The 25,710-nt window shown below is 32.7% G+C and overlaps 4 protein-coding genes and 1 long non-coding RNA gene across 11 annotated transcripts in view; 1 reads left to right on the top strand and 4 right to left on the bottom strand.

Moving 5' to 3' along the window:
* The window catches only part of LOC122628265 (orexin receptor type 1-like), a 33,092-nt gene extending 9,166 nt beyond the window's left edge, over positions 1 to 23,926 (top strand). For 3 of the 4 annotated variants that reach the window (XM_043810372.1, XM_043810373.1, XM_043810374.1), the window contains exons 5-9: positions 1,019 to 1,223; positions 1,570 to 1,673; positions 2,587 to 2,710; positions 3,350 to 3,525; positions 8,130 to 10,398. In XM_043810372.1, coding sequence (XP_043666307.1) covers positions 1,019 to 1,223; positions 1,570 to 1,673; positions 2,587 to 2,710; positions 3,350 to 3,525; positions 8,130 to 8,477 — 957 coding nt within the window. In that variant the 3' untranslated portion in view covers positions 8,478 to 10,398. Of the gene's footprint in view, positions 1 to 1,018; positions 1,224 to 1,569; positions 1,674 to 2,586; positions 2,711 to 3,349; positions 3,526 to 8,129; positions 10,399 to 23,599 lie in introns of those variants that run through there. The other variant, XM_043810375.1, reaches the window with a different exon arrangement.
* Positions 6,835 to 8,230, bottom strand: LOC122628268. Its single transcript, XR_006326994.1, has 2 exons — positions 8,096 to 8,230; positions 6,835 to 7,017 (listed from the first exon to the last, which is right to left on the bottom strand). It is a non-coding gene; the product is annotated as an uncharacterized LOC122628268 (long non-coding RNA).
* On the bottom strand, positions 11,742 to 19,751 carry LOC122628264 (mitogen-activated protein kinase 15-like). 4 transcript variants are annotated; one of them, XM_043810368.1, is made up of 12 exons: positions 19,411 to 19,751; positions 17,151 to 17,370; positions 16,925 to 17,055; positions 16,658 to 16,833; positions 16,182 to 16,321; positions 15,877 to 16,069; positions 15,064 to 15,204; positions 14,692 to 14,870; positions 13,970 to 14,116; positions 13,636 to 13,790; positions 12,983 to 13,170; positions 11,742 to 12,889 (listed from the first exon to the last, which is right to left on the bottom strand). In XM_043810368.1, the coding sequence occupies exons 1-12, from the start codon at positions 19,636 to 19,638 to the stop codon at positions 12,406 to 12,408; spliced, it is 2,382 nt and encodes a 793-aa protein (XP_043666303.1). In that variant the 5' UTR covers positions 19,639 to 19,751; the 3' UTR covers positions 11,742 to 12,405. The 4 variants fall into 4 exon arrangements, with proteins under 4 accessions (XP_043666303.1, XP_043666304.1, XP_043666302.1 ...); XM_043810369.1 differs by having other exon boundaries at positions 11,742 to 12,859; XM_043810367.1 differs by having other exon boundaries at positions 11,742 to 13,170.
* LOC122628267 (death-associated protein 1) lies at positions 21,275 to 22,942 on the bottom strand. Its single transcript, XM_043810377.1, has 3 exons — positions 22,782 to 22,942; positions 22,509 to 22,608; positions 21,275 to 21,828 (listed from the first exon to the last, which is right to left on the bottom strand). The coding sequence occupies exons 1-3, from the start codon at positions 22,828 to 22,830 to the stop codon at positions 21,669 to 21,671; spliced, it is 309 nt and encodes a 102-aa protein (XP_043666312.1). The 5' UTR covers positions 22,831 to 22,942; the 3' UTR covers positions 21,275 to 21,668.
* LOC122628266 (proteasome subunit beta type-5) lies at positions 23,368 to 24,684 on the bottom strand. The gene is made up of 5 exons (XM_043810376.1): positions 24,520 to 24,684; positions 24,246 to 24,402; positions 23,958 to 24,170; positions 23,616 to 23,849; positions 23,368 to 23,547 (listed from the first exon to the last, which is right to left on the bottom strand). Exons 1-5 carry the CDS (start codon positions 24,661 to 24,663, stop codon positions 23,444 to 23,446), a joined length of 852 nt encoding a protein of 283 aa, XP_043666311.1. The 5' UTR covers positions 24,664 to 24,684; the 3' UTR covers positions 23,368 to 23,443.
* Between the last annotated feature and the right edge of the window lie 1,026 nt (positions 24,685 to 25,710).

The raw sequence follows: 25,710 nt of genomic DNA, 5'->3' as shown, positions 1-25,710 counted from the left end.
CATAGCAGTTCGCAGTTTTATTTTCTCAAGCGTATTATACTTACATTTATTTTTAAATGAGAAACAATTATATAATAATTATAAAAATTTGTAAAGTAATTATATCTTTTCTCATCAGATTTGAAACAAAAATTTTGTTATCTTATACATTATGTAATTTTGTGATTTCCATGTCACCTTTAGTTCTAACACGATAAAGCTTTTACTTTCTTCTTTTTGTAATATTATAGGCCCGAAATATGGAAATAGCGAAAGATGCGTTGATTATAAAATTTAAAGTAAGAAAAAATGAAAAGAAATATTAATAGTTATAAATCGGATAACTTATTATCAAACTTCGATTTCGATGAAAAGTAGATCTAATCCTATTTAGTCCTACGTCATATAAATATTATTGATAGCTATACTGAATATTAATAATCTATCTCAAGAAGAAGGGATTACATTAAACGAAATTTCCTGGGAAACTGTATACTATTACAGCAAATCCTTTGAGTGTTTCATGAAAAAATTACTTTTTCTTATAATCCTAAAATATCTTACTTTTGCATTTTCTATTTTAAAACATCTCTCGATGAAAAGATTGTTATAAATAATAACAGTCCTTAAAAATACTACAATGCATGCGTTTTAGAATGCAAATGAATAGGAATATTCTAATTTCAAAGTTACAAATCGTTTCTTTTCTTTAATAGAAATAATTCTTTAATGAAAAAAATAAAAAAGAAAATTGTAAATTATACAATTGTTAGTTCATTAGTTTCGCGTTGTATAAATTTTTGGTATATAGAAAATAAGTATAAGATTATAAAGGATTATATTATCATTAAACATATAAACATTTTTTCTTATCAGAGATAATATAGGAATCGTTTTAATGGTCGATTGATAAAAACCGATACTTGATCTTCTGATAAATTTGAAAGAGTGGTCGTGAATACAAACATAATTCGGTACTTACAGATATTCACCAATCGATTTATTTGTACGAAATTTTTATCTGATTTCGCTTTGACAGATGACTCTCCAAAGTCCTCAAACGGATCTTGTTAATATTACTCTTCATGGTCCTTGGACGCTACAAGAGAATTTTTCACTCAACGATACACGCGCTTCCCGATTGCCGCCGGCTTTCTACATCTGCTCGGAAGATTTGAATCCGCTTGGTATAGGGCCTGATTTATTCGGTACCGCCTGCTTTATTTTAGTTTACGCTATTCCTGGTACGTACTCTCTTACAGGTTATTTTTATCATATTGAGAAATAAAGGACAACGATAAATTATGAAATAAAAATAAGAAAATGATCGAGAGTAAATTTTAGAACGATTATCACACACCCACACACACTCACTCACTCACTCACTCACTCACTCACTCACTCACACGTACGCAGCACGCAAAAGTCGTATTTAAAGATGAATCAAAAATGAGAAATATATATACGAAATTTCATTTTCTTATCGACGATATTATTGCGTTATAGAACTTATATATAAGAGTATTTTTCAGGAAAATCGATACCTCTTTGTCTCCAAGTTTCGATCTCAATTATCTCTTCCTTTGTCAGGTTTCGTCGTGATATTGGCCTACTCCATGATGGGTCGGACCCTTTGTGCTCGGAAACCACCGTTCGACTGCGACAGCGTCAAGGGTAGTGCTAGCTCGCAACAAGTTAGTAAATAATAGTTTTATTTCTTTTCTTATCGGTTTGTTGTATTTGTGTTCAATATACTATCGAATATTTATCATTCGGATTAGAAGGACACTCATTGATATCTTATACGCCAATACATTTGTAAACACGTAGAGATCCTTCTTTACATCTTACATCATAAGTATGTATATGAAATATGTATATATGAAACTAGAAAAAGAGATATAAATATACATTCATAAACACACACAATCCAAATATTCTTCTTTCTAGAATAAATATATATCTATTTCGACCTCAAAAATGGGTTTCAAAAGTATGCTATCATTTTAAAAGTTTCTTCTTTTTTATAAAGAAGCAGAAAAAAAGATTCAATCTTACGCGCAGTAAGCTCAGAGATAGATGATACAGGAACGCTCGGAAAATTTTTATCTCGGACAAGTCTCGTATCTAAACCGACCTGCAAGCCAACGAGCGAGAAGAAATGTATCTCGAGTCATAAACATGTTTGAAGCTCCGATATTCTTTCATATTCCATATGTATATACTGTTTACGATGACGTCAAATAAGAAACGATTCGATCTCGTGTCACACTTGTAGACTTCGTTAAAGGCTATTCAAAGAAACGGATGTAAGATGACATAAGTTACGTACGTGCGAACTCGTATCATTCATGAATCTTTTTTTCCCTCGTTATTAATTCTTTGTTTTATTTGTTCGTTCGTTTGCTTTCTTTTTATCTTTAAATCGACAACGACACATCTATTTTCTTTGAAATTTTCATTGAACCGTTTCCTAATCACATAACACGATGTTCGATCTCTCTCTCTCTCTCTCTCTCTCTCTTCGTTCTTTTCAATGAATCGGATAAATGTAATAGTCGTTTTATTTAATAGAGACAGTAACGACTTCTAACTGTTTACTTGTAGAACTTCCGATTGGTACGTGAGAGAAGACGAATCGCTTGGATATTGCTGCTTCTTGCAGTGCTTTTTGCCCTTTGTTGGCTTCCTTACAACGTTCTTAGACTGCTCGTCGATCTGAAAGTGGTCGGTGAGTTTTGTTTTGATAAAAGTATTTAATTGCTTTGGCACTTTATTTCCGCTGACAATAAGTTTCAAATGAAAAACATTTCAAGCTACATTGGACAAGGTCAAAGCGCGCATACTTCATATTGGAATTTATTTTATCGTCGAACCTTAATTCGAAGTTGTTTAAAAACTTAAGAAAATATTCTTTTCTAGATTATTTGATCATCGAATTTCTATTAATCATTTAAACATAAAACATATTACTACTATATTTCGTTGACTATTCGAGTTTGTAACCAACGGTTAAACGAATGCAACAGTAGATCAATTTATTTCATTGTGACTCAAAGAATCAAAAAAATTAGCAAAAACTATTTTTTATTAATCATCTAAGCATAAAATATTTATCAAATATATATTTCATTAATTACCAGAGTTTAATCGATGATTAAGCGAATATATTACCAATATATATTAACAATATAATGATATTGCATATACTTTTTGTTATTATCTGATATCACTGTACGATCAACGAAATATTAATGTATCTAATGATAATTAAGTGAAAACTTAATTTAATAGTTTTTATTAAGAATTAATAGATAATAAGAATGATTTCTATAGAGAAGTAATCGCTTTTAAAAAATGTTATTCGCAGACAAAGGATATTCTTCAGTGACCGACGCCCTGTCCTATTGTCTCTTCCTAGGACATGCGAATAGTGCTCTCAATCCCATCGTCTATTGCTTTATGACACGTAACTTTCGAAGAAGCGTTGCAGAGATTCTTCGACGTGGATCACGTGGATTAGTTCGTCGTAAGCCACGTCGTAAGGTAAGCATATTTGATCCAGTCTGTTAGCATATTTTAAATGAATGATTTACGTTGAACGTGTCGTGAAACTTTTATCTTGGTTACAAATATTAAAGAAAGAAAGAAAGAAAGAATAAAAGAAAGCAAGATAGAAAGAAAGAAACAAAGAACTGTTAGATTTCTTTCAGTACGTGAATGAATTTCAATTTATTTTTAATTTCTTCGAAAGCTTTCTTCAAACTTCCTTTAATAACAATTTCTTTCTTGTATTATTGGAATTAAGTTTCTTGGAATTAAGAAAAAAGAAAAAAAAAATTCGAAATTTCTTGCAACACGTAAAAGGTATATAGAAAGCAATTAACGTTCTATAAATTTGTCTTCAAGTACAAAATGAAGAAAACTTGGTCAGAAGATGGATACGCTTGACGTTTAAGTATAATATATATCCTGTTGCAATTAATTTCTTACCTTAGGAATTTCCTGACTATACGACTAAATTGTCATTTCTCTCTCTTATATTATCTTGCCAATTCTATTTTAAAAAGAAAAATATCAGTACGTTTTATTAATGTTTATACGTTCGCTATATACAAATATATGACAAACAATGACAAAATGATGCCTCATTGGTATAATTATCCGTAAATAATGAAATCTGAAAACGCTGAGAGAAAGTATATGTGTGCATGCATGCATGTGTGTGTTAAAAAGCTCTCAGAGTTAATTGTTTATTATTCTATAATAATTACACGTAATGGATATTTAATATTAACCTAAATTGATTATCTTTTAATAAATCTTCTCATTTTTCATTATTTATAAATAACCGTAACGACGAGAAAGCTACCATTATTATTTTGTTGCTTGTTTTTAAATAAATATCAGGCTAGATATCTTTACTACGCAGAAACATTTATGTTATCCCATAACAATTCGCTATAAGATAAAGCACAGAGGGATGCGAAAGAATACCTCCACTAGTTCTATTTATGACTACAAATTATACTAACTTGCAGTTATATCTTTTAGTTAGAAACATCAAAGAAACATAATAAACCGGTGAATCGATATTCGAACAATTTGAGGAATCTAATGTTGAATTAACGTTTATAACGTAAAAATAATACGCTGGTCTATCTTCGTTCTCGATAATAGTCTTTATTAGTTCAAAGATTTTCTATGATTTTCATCTCCATTCCTTTTGTTATTTATTTTTAAGAGAATAATCTTCCTTTTCGGAATAACGAATGAAATTCTGCATATCTATATTTTTCTTTATCGAAAAATATATTTGAACTATAGAATGATTTTCTTTGGAACCACTGCTCTAAGGGTGAAATTGAATTCCTGTTATTTGGACCATACTAAAACCATTGTTTTACGTTCTCATATCCAGAATGGACGAACATTTCGGATTTAACGATTGGATCGTAGGTCAACTTGTCTAGACAACTGAGGATTTGCTAGGATTAAAGAGGATAACGCGAAGATGAATAAAACCTTGATATTAAAACGTATGATTTGTATCAATGAATACATAGACATATATATGCCTATGTATATATGTAGATACGTATTTATCTTACGGAATCAATATTACGAGTAAGATTTCAAAATTCTTTCAAATTATTCACAAATTTTCTAATTTGATTTGATCGCTTAAATGTTTTATCAAATTCTTTTGTATATAATATGTATATATATATATATATATATATATATATACATATATATATCCTTTTTCCTGAGAGAGAAAGAGAAAGAGAGAGAGAGAGAGGGAGAGACAGAGATAAATTGTAAACCGTAAAACCGATGTATCATTTCGTTGGTATTTCTCTACGAAATCTTCTTTATCTTTTTCCGTATTTCCAATTTATCCTTTCAATCCGTCGTGAACTGCTCTGCTCTTTTTCAAGAAAAGCGAACGGTGAGAAAAAAGCTCATGCATGTTTTACGCCGTAAAGACTTTTTATACGCCTTTTGATTTTATTTTTTAAGTTGAAATCTTCTTAAGAACAAATTCGAAAATTATTTTAAAGGAACGTAACTAAACGTGAAAAAATAATTGAAAGAAAATAGTAGTTAATTTTTCAACTATTTTGTTAAATACAGAACGAAGTATGTATATTTGATTAAACAATAATGTTTATAATTGGTAAAAATGATGTCTAACTTTTTCTTTCGCTTTTAACGATTTCGTCATTCTCGATTTCTAATTTTTTACATATAAATGAAACTTTTATAAATCAGATAATGATTCGAAAAATACTAAATTACGTTGGAATGATAAACGCGGACGGAAATACGCGAAATTAATCACCTTATTTTCAAAACTCTTTTTCTCTTTCTCTCTTATTTTATTTGAGTCTTTGCAAGATATTGTTTTCGTAAGAACGGATTCTACAAACTTTCGTTTACCGAGTATTATTGCGCAATGATGTCACCCTCGAGTTTAACCGTCGTAATTTTATCGACAAGGGAGGAAACAGTAGTAACGAATTTATCACTCCGGATATCTTGCATACAAAGAAGAGTCTCCCTTCTTCAATAAATTTCGCGAGACGAAAACAAGAAAGTTCAATGTTATTATTTCGCAAGAGAAATGAATGAAATTGTTAGATTGTAATCACGAGACAGTGACAACAAATATCGTTGCACTATTTATTTGTTCCTCGTTAGAACTTACTCAATAAAATCGTTATCGCATTATTTGTCTGTCAATTTTTTCTTCCTTATTTTCTTTTTTTTTTGTTTTAGCTTTTTCTTAATAATCTTTATCTTTACTCTCAAAGTTACACGTACGATTATTTCAACGTTTTCGTACATAGATCAATTGAAAAGTTTGCAATTGAAATTTTTAGATTTTTAGATTCGCGACTAAATGACCTTACTCGTAAATCATTTAATAGAACGATTAAAGAATGTTACATAGGAGAAAAGTAGAAATTTATGAAATTTATCTCTTATTGACAGATCTACGGTTATGAGATATATCTATTTACAGAGTGGCCTGTTTCCAATTAATACATAACGCATCGTGCTTGTGAATATGCACTATCTCGTCGGACGATACGTGTCAATAGAAATTGATGAAGGAGAACGAAACGTTAAGCTTATATCCGTAGACGACGCGACACGGCACGAATGTTATCTCGTTCAGCGATCGATTTTCTTCGTGAGATACATTTAAAATTCTACCTGGTGACCGTTTTTGATAAAACTATTATGTTAAAGTATTTTTCTTTTTTATTTCTTTCTTTCTTTTTTTTTTCTTTGTTATTTATATCCTATGATATTAACGAAAATATATAGACATAGATAGGAAAGAGATAAGAAAAAGATTATTTTTATTAGATAACAGAATGTCTAATACGTGACAGCGATCCTCCGATTCCGCTTGATCGTTTCCAATGTTCGTATAGAATGGTAGACGTTTTATCGTGGAATTTATATGACCGCAGGATAGCAAATGTTCCCTTAAGTTAAGAGCCCGCATCTTATTCAAGAGGGTAGCTGTGAGAGAAAGAGAAAGAGAGATTATAGCGATTTCATCAAGCGACACCCTAATATGAATTCCAAATGTTCAGTCTATAAAATTATAGCGAATTCGTGACGAGCAAACTATTCAAAAATTCTATTCATTAAACAATAATTTAAACCTACGTGAAGTATACTAATTACAAATATTTTATATTTAATCTTGTTTATAATTCTTTGAAAATTTTATCGTTACGATCTTATTGAATTCACGTGAATAATAATGATTCTTATGTGAATAATAATTATTTATATATTTTTTCTTAAAAGCATTAATTTCGTGTTAGTCATTATTTCGCGAGGAATATAGTTATGAATTTGATAAAACGTATAAGCAGTACGAGTTATTGATTTTTAATTTACTTTGTACAACGGAACTACACGTTTCACGTACAATTCAATCGTTCCTGCGTCATAATTATTCATTACATTTACAGTTTTATGCCTTTCAATGTACGAGTAAATATAGAAATCTAGATACGGAAAAAAGGCAAATTTAAGACATATTAGAGCGTGATAATCTACTTGTTATATCGAATTTTGTAACTACGAAAGAAATGCGAGGAAAAAGCAAGAGGGTGATCGAAGCGATAAGGGAAAACTTTTTATCTTTAGAGAAGCATTTGATTTAATAATAATTAAACTTACGTTTCTATATGCCTTATCGTTTAATTTCATCGTCCTATTAATAATCAAATGCGTTTAATTCGTCGTATGGAATGATTCATATACTTCTTTTTTCCGGTACAATTTTTTATGCCATTTATGAATAAAAATTGCAAAACTACTAAGCATCGAAATGTCATCCAATTAATCTGTTAACTAGAAGAAAATTACAAGTATAATTACCAATTAATTCCTTGTAACACTTTCAAGTCACACGCTTGTATATTTCTATCTTTTTTTGGTCAAAAAATTAATTATTAATTCGCGTTAAAAAATTAACGTTATATTATTATAAGTTTCGCATATTATATAACATTTTTCTTTCTATACAGGAAAAACTGAATAGAAGACGAGATAAAAGATAAAATAATTTCTATCGATTACGTACATACTTTCTGGATGTCTTGGGAATATTTTTTCAGGATGTTCACCGAGACACGGATGGTGCATGTGGTGGATGCAGTACGGTCGGTGAGGCCAGACGAGGCTTTTTGCGTCAAAGAAAGATGTTGCCCGTTTGCTGTATACCTATGGGAGGCCACGAAACTGCAACGTCAAGCAGTGGTTATAACAGTTTCTATAGTAAGCAGAGCCCTCATCGTCGTTGTTATATGTTGAGAAGCATTCGAGGTACACCACAAATGCAGATAGAACCAAAACCAGTAGACGTTACTCGGGATAGACATCAGAGTTATGACAAGAATGATCCAGATGCGAGTCAACCACGGCAATGTACCGTTGTTACTATGGACGATCGACGTTGTACTTAATTCCCTGAACCCAACTCGAAATTTAAACTTAAGATCGGTCGAACAGATTTAGAACTTATGTACGTATAGAACGTGTGCTTTCATTGATGTATCATAATTCATTCATTCATTCAATCGTTCATTACCTTTTCCCATACATACAGTTTTCGAATGAAATTGATTTCCTACAGTAAACGTTTCAAACGTCGATAAATCTTCAGATAACTCGTCATTTCATAAGAATCTTTCGATAGATCCCCTATTGCCGATGTTTACCAAAATTGATCCTATTGACGTGTTGTGGCTAAATATGAATATTATAGATCGCATGTGAGAACCTCTTGCAAAATATCGGATAGAAGCGGAGAAAATAAAGATGATTAGCCTTCTGATAGGGTAGACTGGAATCATTCTTTCTTCCTATCTTGAAGTTTTACGATATAACGTAACGTGTAAAGTTACAGACCATGGGTAGAGAAAAGAAATTAACGCGAGAATGATCGGGAGTTTTATGGGTTGTTCTTACGAAAAAGAAAACGACTCCCTTGTCGTATCTTCTTCTTATGTCCTAGCGTACTCCCTTTATTACCGTCGTAATTGTACACAGAATTAAACAAGAAATTATTCGGAACGAGCGGAAAATCGATCGAGTGTCGGTAAGCTTTTAAAATATTTTCAAATTGTTAAAATTGAAAAATGTGGAAAATAATTAATGTCGTTTTCGTCGACAAAGACGAGAAGTGCTGCTAATTAAATTCCCCTCGACGTATATTTATGCATGACCATACCCAGAAACAGGCACTATACACACACGCATACACGCACAAAGGAACACACGTACGCAAAGGAACACGCACAGTGGAAACTTTTCTCTCTGATAGGACAGTATCGATAATTACGAACTGTTATGGCTAACCCATAATCGATTAAGCGTAACTAATTCGAGAAAGGAATCAAATTACAGGGAAAATAGGGTAAGACGATCAAATTTACGACAAATTTTAAGTGATAAAGACTTCTTCGTACTACCTTCGTGTCTACTTTTGAGCAAGTATTTTATACTCGTAGAGGATAGCGAGTTTGCTGGCTGTTAATTGATTTATTAAGTCGACCAACTGTGCGAACTTATTTTATGTTGTTTACGTATTAAATTTTTATTCCGACCGAGTTTCTCGCCGTACGAACGTTATCGTGGATAACGTAGAGGGGAGAAAAAAAGAAAGAGGAAAAAAGAAAGCAAACAAAGCAAACGAAAAAAAATTACAGGTCGGTATATATTTTTAACGTAAACTCTAGTACTTCCGATCGATTGGTGCACCAAGAAATACGACAATTTAACGTCTCATAGTGCTCGCGTTATTCGTCGTAAAATTTTCATCCGAACTTTTATTGGCCATGTGAAACGAACCGGGAACGAAGGATGTATCGTTATAGATAGTAGACCCTCGAAGAACGTGTATTGAAAAAAGATTGCTAATTGGATTATCGACTAAAAGAAAGAGAGATAGAGACAAAGAGGGATAGAATTTCGGAGAAATAAATAAAGAATATTATCTGATCTTGTAATTAATTGTAAGACGACGACGATTTTCGTTTCGAAAGCTTTTCCAATGACTTTTTTGATTCTCGATACAGCATTATTGATAAACGATTCTGAGATTCAAGAAGGTCGATAATATTATCTACTACGCACCATGTAAATATTTGTTCGTGGTATTTCCGCTTCAACGATACTGCACGCTTGATCATAACGTTGGATTACGTCGAAGAAACGAATTTCGTTTAAACATCAATTACAATATGTCGAAGGAACATGGTTAATAGGAGCGAAAGCTAAAGTATCGACGAACTTGGGAGATATTTGTGTACTTTACTTTGTGTAAAGCATATCGTGTTGTGTATTTTGAATAAAGATTAATGTATCATTAATATTCACGTAAAATGGTCTTAAGCGAATTCATTAAATTATCGACTTTACCAGTCCTAACAAAAATTTGTTTTCTATTGCTAAGTTTGCGATAAGAACGATAAGAAAAAGAGAAAAAATAAAGAAAGAGAAAATTATTACAAAATAAAACAACAAAAAAAAAAAGAAAAAGATAAATAAATAAATAAATAATAAATAAAAATTCAGTCAGAATAATAACGTCCGCTTTAATTCCGAACATATAAGCAGAGTTTAAAGTCTAATAGATTTTTTTCTTCACATACTAACAAAGAAAATATACGTAAAGAAATCAGAAATCGAAGGATGTTTTCGAGTTTTTTGCTGTCGGAGCAACCCCTTCTTCATTCGAACGTGATGCCCTTGTTACGAAGGGATGGAACGTTTCAAGGTTTTGTAACGCTTTCGACTTTGTCCATGATATCGCAAATCGAGAAACGCACATGACGACGAATTCCCCTATAACGTACGACGTTTTCCATCATTTTTAACTTCTAGATCTCAACTCGAATATATGTTTCGTCGTACTGCTGACAATGAAAGAGAAAAGAAAACCTTAGAAGCCATAAAGGGATCCTCTTTCGGGACGCGACACAATAAGAGGTCTCCGAAGGTTTCTAGTATGTATGAGAGTGTTCGATCGTTGAGATAGAACGTTGCCTCGTGCCGTACATACATGAAAATGACTTTTCTTTCGTAGAAAATAAACGAACGAGAGAAAAAAAAAAGGAAAAAAAAAAAGAGGAAAAGAAAATGAGAGATCACGTTTTCTCGAAAGAAACCGGTTAAATCTTTCTGATATTATAACTTTTTCAAGATTGCGAACGAGGATAGAACGGGTTAATCATTTTTCAAGATGTACATATGTATTTCGATATTCATTCATTGGTCGTGAAAACTACAGGATTATTTTTTTTTCTCTCTTGTAAAAATGAAAATCCATTTCATTGGAACGTGCTACGTATTTTTATGTTGACGGATAAACAAGTTATTTTTATTCGTCACAACTACGTTTTCTCGAACATTGCAGACTATACGTTTTATTGTCTTTCATTTTTCTTTTTTTTACGTTTTTCTTTTTATTTACTTTTATCTTTTTTTTTTTTCTTTTTCTCCGCCATCCTTTCCTTATTTTTGTTTTTTTTTTTATTTTCCTTTTATTAAAAAATTATATTTTACAATGTGCACTTTTTTTTTTTTAGACGACGTACGCTCTCGATTCTCTCTTTCGATTCGATTCGATTGTTTCTTGCGAGATCGATCGAAGAGATTATCAAATTTTATTCTTATGGCGATTTAGCAAACGCAAAGGACTTATAAAAAGATTCATAAAAAAAGACTTTCCAAGTACGTTATATAATTACCGTAATTCTTTACGAATGATCTAGTAAGCTTTGTCATTTGACTTTCTCGCGCAAGATGTTATTAATGAACGATCACGTGGACGAGTGAATATTAAAAGGCTATACTAATTGTAAGTTACTCTATAAAGATACACAATCAAAGATGTGAGAACATCATGCAAGAGAAAGTAACACGGACGAAAACTTCTTCTTTGTTATCATTCTTTTTCTCTCTTTTTCTCTCCATCCGATGTAAACAGTGTAATACTTGTAAATTTATGTATCCGTCGACAAATTTCAGACGTTACTCTTAAAAATATCGGACGTAGGAAAACCTAGTACTAGCAATTTCACGTTTTTCATCTAACGTCTTCGGATCTCTGTTCTTTTTTGTTTATTTGTTTGTTTGTTTTTTTCTTTTTTCTTTTTTTTTTTTTTTTTATTAAAGAATGTATACATCTATCCAGGACGAAATGACTTTCGACGAAGAAACAGGAGTGAGTAAGATGATACGTTTCTGCGAATTTCTTTAATCGATCGAAAACACGATTTTATCCGTTGTTATTCCGCTTTATTACAGAAACGAATCATAGTTTCTCCCTCTTCCTTTCTATTTCTTTTTCACTCTCACTGTTTCTATCGGAAGCTCTTCGTCCATTTATCACCACCTTATAATCCCATTACGTAAATCCTTATAAACCGAAGCGGTAATAATACCATGACTTTGATTGGTACTATCGATAGTTCGCGAGCTAATTTCGATCGGGTTCTTATTTTTATCGAGAACACTAAATCCACCGAAACTGTGTCTCGTTTGAATCTTTGATATCTCTGGTCTCTTCAACGTTGAACTTTTAAGATAATAATTATTGATTGGATTAAACTTGTCCATTTTCGACGTAACTTTTTCCGATCCACGACTTTCTTTTTGACGGTGATGATGTTGCTGTTGTTGTTGGTGTTGCTGATGCTGATGATGTTGTTGATGCTGTCGCTGAACCGACGATGAATGAACCGGCAACGTCTGATTTAAATAATTTCTAACGATTTGAAATTGCGAAGTCGACCGTCGAGGAGCATAAAGTTCAGAACTGCTTGCACTTCCTCCGCTGTTACTGCTATTACCGATTCCATTCAAAATGTTACTATTGATCGGAGAAGTCGTTACGAAGTGCTTCGTTACCCTGTTGTTATTATTATTGTTGTTGTTTAACATCGTAGTTAAATACTTAGTATACCTTAATAAACCGAGCTTCGAATCGTTAGTCTCATTCAATGACTTCAACGCCGTTGTTTTCGACCGATCGACGTTGTTTACTATCGGCGGACGTTGATGCTGAGTCGAACGCGTTTGCCTATCGCATCCTCTTCGTAGTTTCATGCGTGACGTTCCTCCTAATTGGTTACACCTTACATTCGCGCCATACTGAAATAACGATTTTCACAAAATCGATCAACCAGATTTATCTCAATTTCTAATGACTGCAAAGCTATACTTATGACAACGAAAAAAAGAAAAAAAAAAAAGGAAAGAAAAAGAGAAATAATACAAAGTTCAACATATACGAAATATTTAAATAAATGTTCGGAAAGAATTAATTAAAATATTATTCAGCAATAGTTCATTTAACAAGAGTCATGCGAATCAAAAATGCGAAAGTGAAAAGATGTGCGAGAGAACATGCACAGTACGTGTAAATAGTGTACGATACCTAAGCAAATCCCACGCGACAAGTAGCCTGTAACGATATAATCGTCTCTTTACTATCGTGAGAGCAGTAATTACGAAGAGGTATATAGATAGATAAACAGATGTGAGGATGAAGGAGAGGGGAGAGAGAGAGAGAGAGAGAGAAAGAAACAGATCGATGGAAGATGAGGGGCTTCTTACCGCTGTCACTTGATCCGATTGTATGGATCTTTGAGATTTCGACAGATGTTGATTTTGTTGACTCAAACAAAGACAACTTTTTGTTGTTCCCGCTGGTAAATTTCCTAGATGACCGTTCGAAAGATTATAAGCATATTGAGAGGTCGGATTTTTACCTGTAATCGAGACAAGTAAAAAGTTCAAATCCATTAGCTATCGAATTTTTCAACGATTCTTTAACATATATTATGATTAAAATACGTCGAGTTATCGCGATAGAATTTCTTTTTAATAAATAATGAAAATTCTCCTGACTGTTGATTTTTTGAAAATAACAAAACGATATTAATCTCACCGTTGTGCAGATTATTCTTTGCATTATCTTGTATCGATATATTCCCTGACGTACTTATTGTCCTCGTTTTGCCAACTCGAGCACTTTCGTCACTTGATCGACCTTGTGACGTCGTTATTACTTTTCTGTTTGCCAAACTTGCTCGTGCTTTAAGAAACGGAAGTTTATAATCCATGACTAGATGTAATCTATGACTAGAAATGTTGCTTTCGAGATACTAGAGTCGACGTTAATGCGATTAACCGGCGTATCGTTTCCATACGGTGTGATAATTAATTAAAAAAGATGAGTGTTTCAAGTATTACAATTTTTTTAAATTTTATCTTTGCCTATGCATGAATTAAACAGTTATGTATGAAACGAGAAGGAAACGTTGAAATGAAATAAATCTGAAAGATACCAAATCGAAGCACGATTATATCTTTATGTATATAATTGAATTCGAATTAAGATCAATCTGAAATATAATAGATGAAATATGAATACGAGTAGTCATCGCATTGGAACTCGTTAATAATTTCATCTTAAATTTCATCTTAAATACGGACGATGTGAAATCTCGATGACCGTGCTATATGAATAATTTATTAGTTCTGTCTACTTCGAGCAATATAGAACTTATCGACAGGTCTAGTAACAAATCGTTGCTTTCATTCTTTCTCTCGACTCGTATGTTTTTCTATAATTAGTTAATATAAGTTGGCTTATTTGTTTGTTATTACCGTTTGTTTGTTGCGATGCCTGGAAATGGTTTTTGTTGTTACGCAGATCGCCGCACGAAGAGCGAAGATTTTTACCAGTTATTACGTCACCTTGACCGACTACAAAGTTTCCATTGTTTGTAGAGTTGTACGTTTCCTTTCTGATATGTTCCGAGAGACGTCTAACTCTCGCTTTCGACCTACATACGTATGTATGTAAATATACGTTTAATATTGGTTCGGACGAATAGGACATTTTTTTTGTGCGAACATCTCAAACTTTCGATAGAATACTTGTTAACTTAATTCGACATTTGAACGGGTCTTTCAAGAAATTCAATTAATAAAAAGGATAAAATTAAATAAATATAAAAATGACAATAAGGTACTCGCATATTTTTATGCTTCCTATGCTTCTCATCCATCATCGCATAGAGCTTATTCCTGTATTCTTCGACTGAAAGTTGTACGTCGTCCCTTAGCAATGGTACTACGCTGGTACTTCTTGAAGGTTCGTTTCCTCTTCTGTGAAAACTGAAAAAAGAAAAAATATTCTATTACTAGTATCGAAGTTACAATGGATTTTACGTGTACATCTTAGCCAGATATAATATTGTTACGTATTCGTTCTTATTACGGTAAGTTTACTTGAAAAAGAATTACTTTGACTTATATTAAATTTGTCGAGTAGTTTTGTTAGTTCCGTTGAAAATGTATTCTTTATTCAGAAAATATATTCCAACGAATACAATATTTTTATTTGAAAAGAAAAAATATTAATTGTAAAGGAAAATAGAAAGAGATTTTATTGGGAAAAAAAAAAAAAAAAACAAAATAATTTCTCGCAAATAAAGTTATAATAGAAAATAATTTTTAACGTGTATAATTTTGCTTAATAATAATAATAACATCATTTTTTATTACAGTTACATTTGAATATGATTGCTCATTAAACGGGCAGGACTAATATCGTTAGAACTATTATCGTACATTTTTTTTTCAAATATAATATTATTTCTGTAATTACTATGCCCGAATATTATTGATATTAATTTTAACGTGCTATTTATAATGACTCACGGATAAAAGAGTAACAGTGAGAGAGAAGAAGGGAAAGAGAGAGAAAGAAAAAGAGAGAAGTAGAAAGAGAGGAACAAAGTAGAGAGTAGTAAAGAAAAACATATTTTACGTGCATGTAATATTTACCTAACTACATAGATGTGTTCCAGAGCTTCGACTGCAGTCAATCGATGCGTCGGATTGAACACTATCAGATGACAAATGAGATCTAAAGCTTCTTTCGATGCATCAGGTAATAAATCCTTCAAGGAACGTTTTGGACCAACTGGACTTTTTTCCAACAAATTAGTACCATAACCAGCACTAACCGAAATCAAGTCTGAAGGGAGGAAAAACAAAAAGAAAGTTTCGTTGGGACGAAGTGAAAATGATCTAACAGATTTCATCGTGCTTTATTTTTTTGCAAAAACCTCTTTGAAATAAAGGATTACCTTCTTCCGTTGGTGCTGGAAGTGTAGCCATTATTCTCTCGACTTGATTTATCGTCGATGAACCAGGAAATAGAGGCTTGCCGAGCAACATCTCACCGAGAATACAACCTAGGGACCACATGTCGATGCCTTTCGTGTACCTTAAAGGGAAACGTCTTGATAAATTTAGAAAAAAAAAAATATATATATATATATATTGTATGTAGATTAGTAAATTTTATCGTAAATTAATTGTTGTAAAAAAATAAATTATTTGCGGACGCTACTCTGTCTTTTTTTCATCCTGTCACCATATTTGTCTTATCAATTATTCTAATTTTTTTATTGAATTTCTTTTTTACTGTAGATGTAATGATTATGCATTTAAATGTCTAGTCTTAAATGTAATAAATCGATAAAATAACTATCAAGGGATGATGTTAAATCGATTCGTCGCGTGTCGTAGAATTGTTCCGACCGAGATATGAACCGAGTACCTTTTCGAGGCGATCAGTATTTCCGGTGCACGGTACCATCTCGTAGCGACGTAATCGGTCAGAGTTGGGTCGCTTCCGGTTTCACCATCACCTTCACCGATATGTGTGACGGATCGCGCTAGACCAAAGTCAGCTATCTTGCAATGGCATTGAGCGTTCAGCAAGACGTTCGATGGCTGTTAGATATCATTATCGTATGATTTATTTGATATCTATTTGTTGTTAACAGTCGAATATTTATCACTACGTATTAGAGTAAATACTGACCTTCAAGTCTCTGTGAATGACGTTACCGGAGTGTATATACTTGATAGCCTTGAACAATTGATACATGATGAAGACCTTATGGATGTCCTTGAGGATGTTGCCCTTCTTAATGACGTTGTGGAGATCGGTTTCTGAGGAAACGGGCCGAAACGTGTTTCAGGCCAAAAGTCTGAGAAACGACGCATGTGACCTTTTTGAATTCTTCTTCGGATCGGGAAAAACTCACCCATGTACTCGAATACGAGATAAATGTCCCGATCGTTGTCCGCCTTGTGTAGGCCGATCAGTCGTACGATGTTCTCGTGATTGGAAAACGATAGCAGAAACATTATTTCACGGAAAGTACGCTGTGCGTCTGTTTGATTTCTAAATGCATCGAAGATCTTCTTCACTGCCACCGTTTCCTTCGTTTTCTTTTCTATCGCCTTCCATACTATGCCGTATGCCTGTTAAAAAATGTTTTGTATGTTTTCCTTTCCTTTCTTTCTTTTGTTCTTCTTCGTTTGCTACATTCTTTTATATGAAATTAAATTACTTATTTTTCAAGAGATTCTCTTTCAAATAATCTTTCCTTGTTATCTAATTAGTCGGATGAAAAGTTAATAAATTTTAATTTTATATTCTTAATAGAATTGCAAACGATCTCTTTTCTTTTTTTTTTCTTTTTCAAAGTATAAAATTAAAAGTTATTTTAATAACAATTTTCTGATAATAATTTCTCTTCAGGAGAGTAGAATTGGAGATAATTGTTTTAATTTGTCTATCCGTCTATGTGCAAAAGTGATATTACGAGTTATTTTAATTAATTCTAATATTTCATTCATTAACCGAAATAAATACGGTCTCGTTTTCTTTCTGGGCTTATAATTACATGAAAAGAGTACACAAGAAAACGTAAAATACGTGTACCGAATGGCACACAAGGTCAAAGAAGAATGTCGGAAGTCGAACGACAAACGACATTTCTTTAAAACGACGTGTTAGCCTCAACGACAAATCCTATTGGACGAAGGACGTAAACTTTCCTTGACCCGAATTTATCTTTTCCCCACACTCTCCATTGATCTACATTCGTGTAATCGTAAAAATTGTTTACATTTTTTCTAACTTTCCAAGTATTGAAAGATCGCAGTGACATTAATTATTTAATCCAATTAACAATTTCTAATTACGCATTTTACTCATTCATTCCATATGATTTAAAGTTTTCGAATTTATTTTCTTTTTCTTCTTTTATCATCGATAGAAAACTTCCAAGACGAGTAAAGTTTATTTTACCAGAAAAAGTGAAGTATGATAAATTAGATGAAAGTCGAACGAAGATATGATGCCGCGAATATCTTCTTTTCTTTTTTAATTATCCCCTTTTTAACATCAACATAATTATTTTCAACGTCGTGCCAAGAATGTCTTTGCTTGTAGTACTTCACTGATCGATGAACGTTCACCTCGACGACGTTCTTTCTCGCGATGACAGAAATTGATTTTTTATGTATCGAGTTAGGCTGCACGTTTTCATTATATATGTATGCATAGTTAAGCGAATGACGGATAATAGTTTTATTTTCGTTGCGACAGTGACGGCGATGGCTCCAAACCGTTTTCATATCGATTGTCTCCAAGCTTACATTTTCTACACAATTATCGATCGTACTATATCATTTTTAATTTACATTTCATTTTTTTACTCAAGGAAAAAGATGATAATTAATATCATAACCGCGAATTAAATTCTTTTTCTTTAATATACTTCGTTTCGAAAAATATTAAAAAATATTAGATTTGTAACTTTTATGATTATTCGAGATGAGAGATAGTAAAAAAAGAAAAGAAAGATACGAGAGAAAAAGAATTCGCGTAATTTATTTAAGAATCTTCTTTGATACGAGAGAGATATACGTTCGCTCTGACTTACATCGTTTAACTAATAGTTGAAGACGTGATATACTAAAGGGTCTCCAGATAGAAAGAAGAAAAAAAAAAGGAAAACAAAGCAATTCGTACGCGTTTATCGTGTAGAAGGAATACAAAGGAACACATAGGAAGTAATACCGGTGACCTCTACTTCTCATCGCCCATACACGTGTTGTGTTTTCATTATCATAAACAGTTCCGAGCAAAATCTTTGATACAGCGAGTACGTACGTAGAAACTTTTGAAGAAGAAAAGAAAAAGAAAGAAAGAAAAAAAAAAAGAAAACAAAGAATAACATTTATACGTATCATGTACGTGATAAATCGAACAAAATATAATAAAACGTTGTAGAAGAGAAAAAACAATTCTATGAAAACGGAAAAAAAATTATTAATATGATATCGCGTGTTAAAACGAATGTTAGAGATCTAATATTAAAATTTGAAAGAGAGAGAGAGAGAGAGAGAGAGAGAGAGAGAGAGAAAGTAGAGTTTGTCGAGTTCTTAAGAGAGAATCACGTGAAGAATTAAGAAAAAGAAATAAAGATAACACTAAGAAGCAGGATGAGTCACCCCTTTGCCGAGACGTCGAATGATGTCGTACTGATTGCTGACGTGAGCGTCGATCTCGGAAACCTTCGTGGTGTTTTTCTTGGCGGACATCGTACTTCTGTTGGACGCTGTTATCGTCGTCTTCGTCCTTTTGATCGTCGTGGTTGGTATTTTCTCGTCGATGAGACTTTTCGAGTATAGCTCACGAGGGATTTCAGGCGGAAACGGCGCTCGCGGGACGCGCCGCATTCATGTCTTCTTACACATCGGGAAAGGAAGATCCAGTATGATCTAGTCCGACAGTTTTTTCATTCAACCTCTTACACGTCAATGTGCTTGTGTTTATAGAATTCATGACGGTTACCACGACGACATGTTCGGTGCCACCCACGCCTATCAACGATATCGCTTGACCGAGCTCGTACGATATAAGGGGTAGGGATTACTCGTGTATGTAGGGGTTAACATGTGGAAGGGGAACGAGGAAATAAATATTTCTCTCATTTTATACGTCATCGGTACGATAATAATTAAAAACGATCCATAATTAGTCGTGCGTGGTAAGGGAAAATTCATTCGATTAAATTTGTTTATTTTAATGTTAAATAAAATTGAATCGTAAAAGTTATGAAAATTTATGTTTATGAGTATCATTATGAAATTATTATTATTATTAATACTTATTACGAATATTTGTTGCATAAATAATACTACAATTCCGCATCTGTAGTATAGTGGTCGACATCGCGGTCTCTCTCACCTGAAAGATCCAGGTTCGTTTCCCGGCATTGCCTTGTGATTCTTTTTCAGCAGGTGATGGGTTTGTAACCGGGTTGACTCGAGTTACTATGCAATCCGGGTGTCGCTCATGTTTGCAGTAGAACGGTAAGTAACGACGATCAGCTAACATCATCCATCCATCATCGCGGTGCAGAATGTAAAAGGTAAACTTAATGCACTATTTTCCCAAGAAATTCGCTAACTAACGTGATCTTTAGAATTGCAATAATTTCCTTATAATACTTATAACATTACGTGATTAATTGCAATAAAAGTGTGATATGGTTTAACGAAATATTCTTTCGAAAGAATTTATAAGATTGAAATTGTATAATAAAAACAGAACCGACCGAGCTTGGTTATACGATTAATCAAAGATCGAACGGTATAACGTTGACATTTTTCGAATACTTTGAGAGATTACTTTTAAGAGATTTATACTTTTAAAGTAAAAGAAAACGATGACATCGAATATTTTTCATTGAGAATCGTAGCCAAATACATACATGTGTTTGCCAGCTGCGATTACAATGTAGACCTACGGAGTTTAAGGGGAAAACGATATTGTAATGTTTACTTTTGCGAGGAAGAGCAACGAGCGCAATCTGTTGAGGCTCAAAGAGATACGTATAATATCTCTTTAAACGAGACATTTATATTTTTATAAAAGTAATTCTGAAATAACGATAAATATATCAGTTCGCTCGAGCAGCATACTTTCTCTTGATTTATATTCCTCTTTCCTGACATTTATTATCAAGGAAAAAATATGAAAAATATAATACCGCTTTCATACGTTAGCAAAGAAATCTTATGATTCATCGTTACGTTACATCTGCTTACAGAATATTCTCATTCGTTACGCGCTAAGTGATCGATTTAGTCAACGATCCGATAGAATCGTAGAGAGCACGTTATTAACACTTTGATAAAAAGGAGATATAAAAGTATGATAATCGATCTTTCCGAAGCACGGTTTACACGATCTAAATTCAAAGAATGGTGAAAGGTAAAGTATTAGCTTAATTCATAAGCTTATCGATCACGCGTACTCTACATAAATGTATACGTACGCGATAAAAAATTTATACGGCGAAACGAAAAATCCCTGCGCACACGCATATTTTATTTCCCTTTCAAGTTATACAAACTGTCCCCAAACATTACTCCAATTTCCCTCAACGCATACACAATTAAAATTAATTATAACGTGATGATATCTTAATTATAATTATTATCGTTATTATATATCTTTTTTTCTTCTTTTCTTTTTATGATTTAAAGGATATCAATGCGAAACAAGTAGTAGTATTTCGCTTATAACGAGTAGAATTTTTTTTTTTTTTTTTTTTTTAAAGATCTTTAACGAAAGTATATCGAGGAAACAAACGAATTAATTCGCGCAAGATCCTCAAGATACCGTCGTTTATTTAAAATATTCGGACCGTAGAAATGCGCTCTGTGGTCCCAAAAACAATAGCGCGAAATACGCTAGAATTTCACTTCCTGGGTTGTTGAATGATAATCGGACGCGAACAGTGAGCTGGCCGAGCATCGTGCGTCGGCGTTGGTTTTTCGTGAAAATGTTGTACAGCCTCCGGCGGAAAATCTGCGTTTCCCTTTGCGGGGACACCACTGATCATCATGGTCTTCGGTGGGCTGCAAAGTAAGCAAAACAACAACAAAATATATAACAAACTTAATTCGTTATTGCGTTTTACACCATTAAGGTGTTATTCTTGATAACGTATAATCGTTTTGAACTCATTAATCTTGAGGCAACAACGTCACGACTTTAAATATAGCGACATCAGATAACAGTAGTAGTAGTAGTAATAATAATAATAATAATAATAATAATAATAGTAACGATAACGTATTAAGCATTAAATCATAATAACATCGAGTAAGTGCGAGGCCATTAGGTGCATTTACGTTGGCTTGCGCAATCTTTTTGTTGAGAACAAATACGCGGAAAACTTCGTTGGAACCATTTATCACGTATCTCTTGAAAAAATATAGTGACTCGCACGTACACACGTATCTACACTTAAAAGAATTACCACCTACTGCCGACGACCATCCTGGGGATCCTCTCTCTTTCTCTCCCCTCTACCTTTCTCTTTAGCCGGCAACAGCACGTTTCTTCTACGACTTTCTGAATTCTTTCGAAAAATGTGCTTATTTCGACTCGATTTCGATCGAGGAGGTTAATATATCACGAATCTGTTCACCGATTTCTATCGTTATTATGATTTATAACTCGACAGCGTGAAAAATGAAAAATAATACAATCGTTATCTAACGATGTAAATTTTAATACGACGTATTTTCCTTACCTGCTAGAAGGCCTGCTCTCCTCGATGTCCTTGCTTGGCTTCACGTCTCGATCCTCCTTTGGTGTTTTGTGTTGAGTAATCCTCATTCCTCCTGCTTTCACTGAAACGAACGATTGGAGTTAAGGATGATGACGTTAATTATTGTTTGAAATTATATGGCCTTGATACATGCTGACAGGTGCACTACGACGTCATCGATATTCAATGGTGCTTGTAAACACTGTTTAACCTTTTTTAATGGGATAAGTAATTAAAGATTTCGATTAAACTAACCTGCTGGAGGATGACCGCCCTTCAGTTTACATTCCTCTGTACTCGACATCTTCCGTGTCGCTATGTAGGCCCAAATACACTGGAAATTCTTCGCGCACGAAAGTACAATATGTTCCTCGTTCGTTGTAATGACACCGATCACGCCGCACTATGCGTTGCGGTGGTCGACGTCAACACATACGAACATTGCTAGTATCGATAGTGGGGAGCATACAAAGATCGCGCCATTTTTGAATCATATAGGTTATACGTTGTTAATACAAATGTATTATAATGTGAAAATTTTCATCACTCCGGTTAAATATTATTACGGTAATGTAGTATTACGTTGAACGATATAAATGTAAGATTACAAAACATACTTGTCAAGAAAATCTATATGTAATTTGCATCTTATATAAAATGTAAAAACTATTTTACTCAAATTTTGATTACGATGCATAGGATTAATATAATTATTTTGTGTACGTGCGTAAGGTTAGAAATTTCATGTGTCTCCTGTAAGGTTAAGGTTGACAGTTAAGTATTAATTCATTTTATAATATACACGAGGAACACAAAATTTGATGAACTTCAATTTGAAAGCTTTCGATGAAAATATTCCTAAGAACAATATTTTATTAAGCGAAGAGGGGCAAAAAAATACAGTACGTTTAGATTGATTACTTGCTGCTTCCTGCTAGTTTTTGCTCTTGATACATATAATGCAAATCTTTGCAATCTTCGTCGGAGATATGTACCCAACCGGTTGATTTCATATGATATACTAAAAAACAAAATCAAATAAGTGATTAATATATAAAATTGTGTGATTACAGAACTGTTGCTGCTTACCTCTTACTATACCACCGGAATATGCGTCTCTATGAGTAGCGTGATAAATCGCTCTTCTTCCTAGCTCGTAAGCTTCTTTATCCGTCAGGTCCCAGTGATAACCGGAATCTAATACGCCAAAGGCATAGATGGAGCCAGAACCTACGCTAAATATCTTTCCTGGTGTTCGAGTACCTTCTGAATCGATGTAATACATTCCAGGACCACGTTTATCCCAACCCGCAAGCATCATACCTAGAGGAATATCATATATTCGCAAATTTGTATATTATCTTTTTGAATAAAACTTGAATGTATGCGTAAAACCAAAACAACCGAAAGATTGTTTCTTTGACATCTTACCCATGCTCAAACCCATCCCTTTGTAGTTGTATACCATGTTTGACAATAGTTTACTAGCAGCAGCAATTGAAATACGCTCTCTATTTCTCAATTCATACATACGACATTGTTTAGCTAAAACACGATCCCAATAAACACAATCTGCAGCACCACCAGCCAAAGTACCAAGAAGATAATCATTTATCTCCACTATCTTCTTCATCGTTTGTGAACCTATAAAGACATAGAGTTGTAGTCAATGTACAATATTTTTGGATTAATAAGCTTTGTTAGGAAATAAATTATTACCAATAAATTGGCCTCCCGTAGCACGGGAATCAACGGCCAATATGATACCGCCTTGATATTGAAATCCCAATGTAGTGGTTCCATGATCGAATTGGATTTTTAAATGTTTTCCACTTTCATCGGTACTTGCAGAAAGTTGTGCAAGACTTTCAGCAGGCTGGAAATCGTATATATAAAACGAGTAACATAAAAAATTGTATAAAATTCTTCTACATGATTTGACAAATTTCAGATACTAGTTCACAAATGTAATAACTCATAAGTCAATACTTACGTTTATGTACGGTGGTACAGCTAATTGAACGTTATTTGTAAAGTTTCTTGTGTATTTCTCGATTTCACCTGGTAATTTATCCTTTTCTTGCAAAAAGTTAAAATCTACATAAGAATTAAGTCCACAAACTTCTGCGAGCGCCATGTTTATACGAATACTGAACTCATATAGCATGTCATCTTGCTAATTTTTTTTTATCTCTGTAGGTGGCGTTGATAACTCATGAAATGAATTTGGACTTTACAAATTTAAACTTATTTAGTTAATATTAAACGATTGTGTTATGACAAATCATGCTCGTTAAAACATTTCAACGATTAAATTATTTTCGATATATTTTACAATAAGTGATAATAAGTCCATTTTTAAAAGGGAATGTATAGAACCGATCGAATGGACCAATCACCGTTAAAAGAGAAAATAGTCGATTTAGATAAGCCAATTAGATTCTTCGATATTCTTTCTTTCAATATTCTTTCTATTCTAATTGGATGTTTTTAATATGTACTTATAAATAAATAATTCTTTTTTCTTGTTATATCAAATTATTTTGTCATATTGATTAAAAGAATTTCGTAGACTTCATTGATGTAGGAAATAATTAAAAAGATAAAAATAATATGTATTATTTTACAAATTTAATCGTATATCTTATCTTGTCATGTAAACTGGAGACCTCTAACAACGTACAGTTTAAGTTTTTAATACAGCAACCGAGCGAGTATTTTTGAATAGTGGGGACATTCAAACGGCACGTAAACGTGTAAAAAGAGAACGAAATTGGCAAACTGCCAAGAAATCAAAGATAAATACACAAACAGGTAAATGAATTTCTTCTATTCAATAAAACAGCTCTTGATTTTTGTTTCGTGTAAGAAGTTTAGGAAGAGTCGTTAATTTTTATTTATTATGTTAACTATTTTCAATTTTTCAATTACAATAATTAATAATTAATAATAATTAAATTTTGTTTTACATGTATAACTGTTTATTATTTTATTTCGAATAGATGGATTTTTAATTTTCAATTAAAATAATACGATACTGAGATCTTTCTTTGTAAATTTAATACAATTTGATTATTTTTTTTAAATAATTGTTTTAACGTTTAAAATAGACGTTACAAAAATCACATTCCTGATTGGTCGTTTTAATTTGTTTTTTCATTGGTCTATCTCATGGCTTTTCAAT

This window comes from Vespula pensylvanica, chromosome 4 (assembly GCF_014466175.1).
Source record: "Vespula pensylvanica isolate Volc-1 chromosome 4, ASM1446617v1, whole genome shotgun sequence".
NCBI lineage: Eukaryota > Metazoa > Arthropoda > Insecta > Hymenoptera > Vespidae > Vespula > Vespula pensylvanica.
This window is presented reverse-complemented; position numbering and strand designations above follow the sequence as displayed.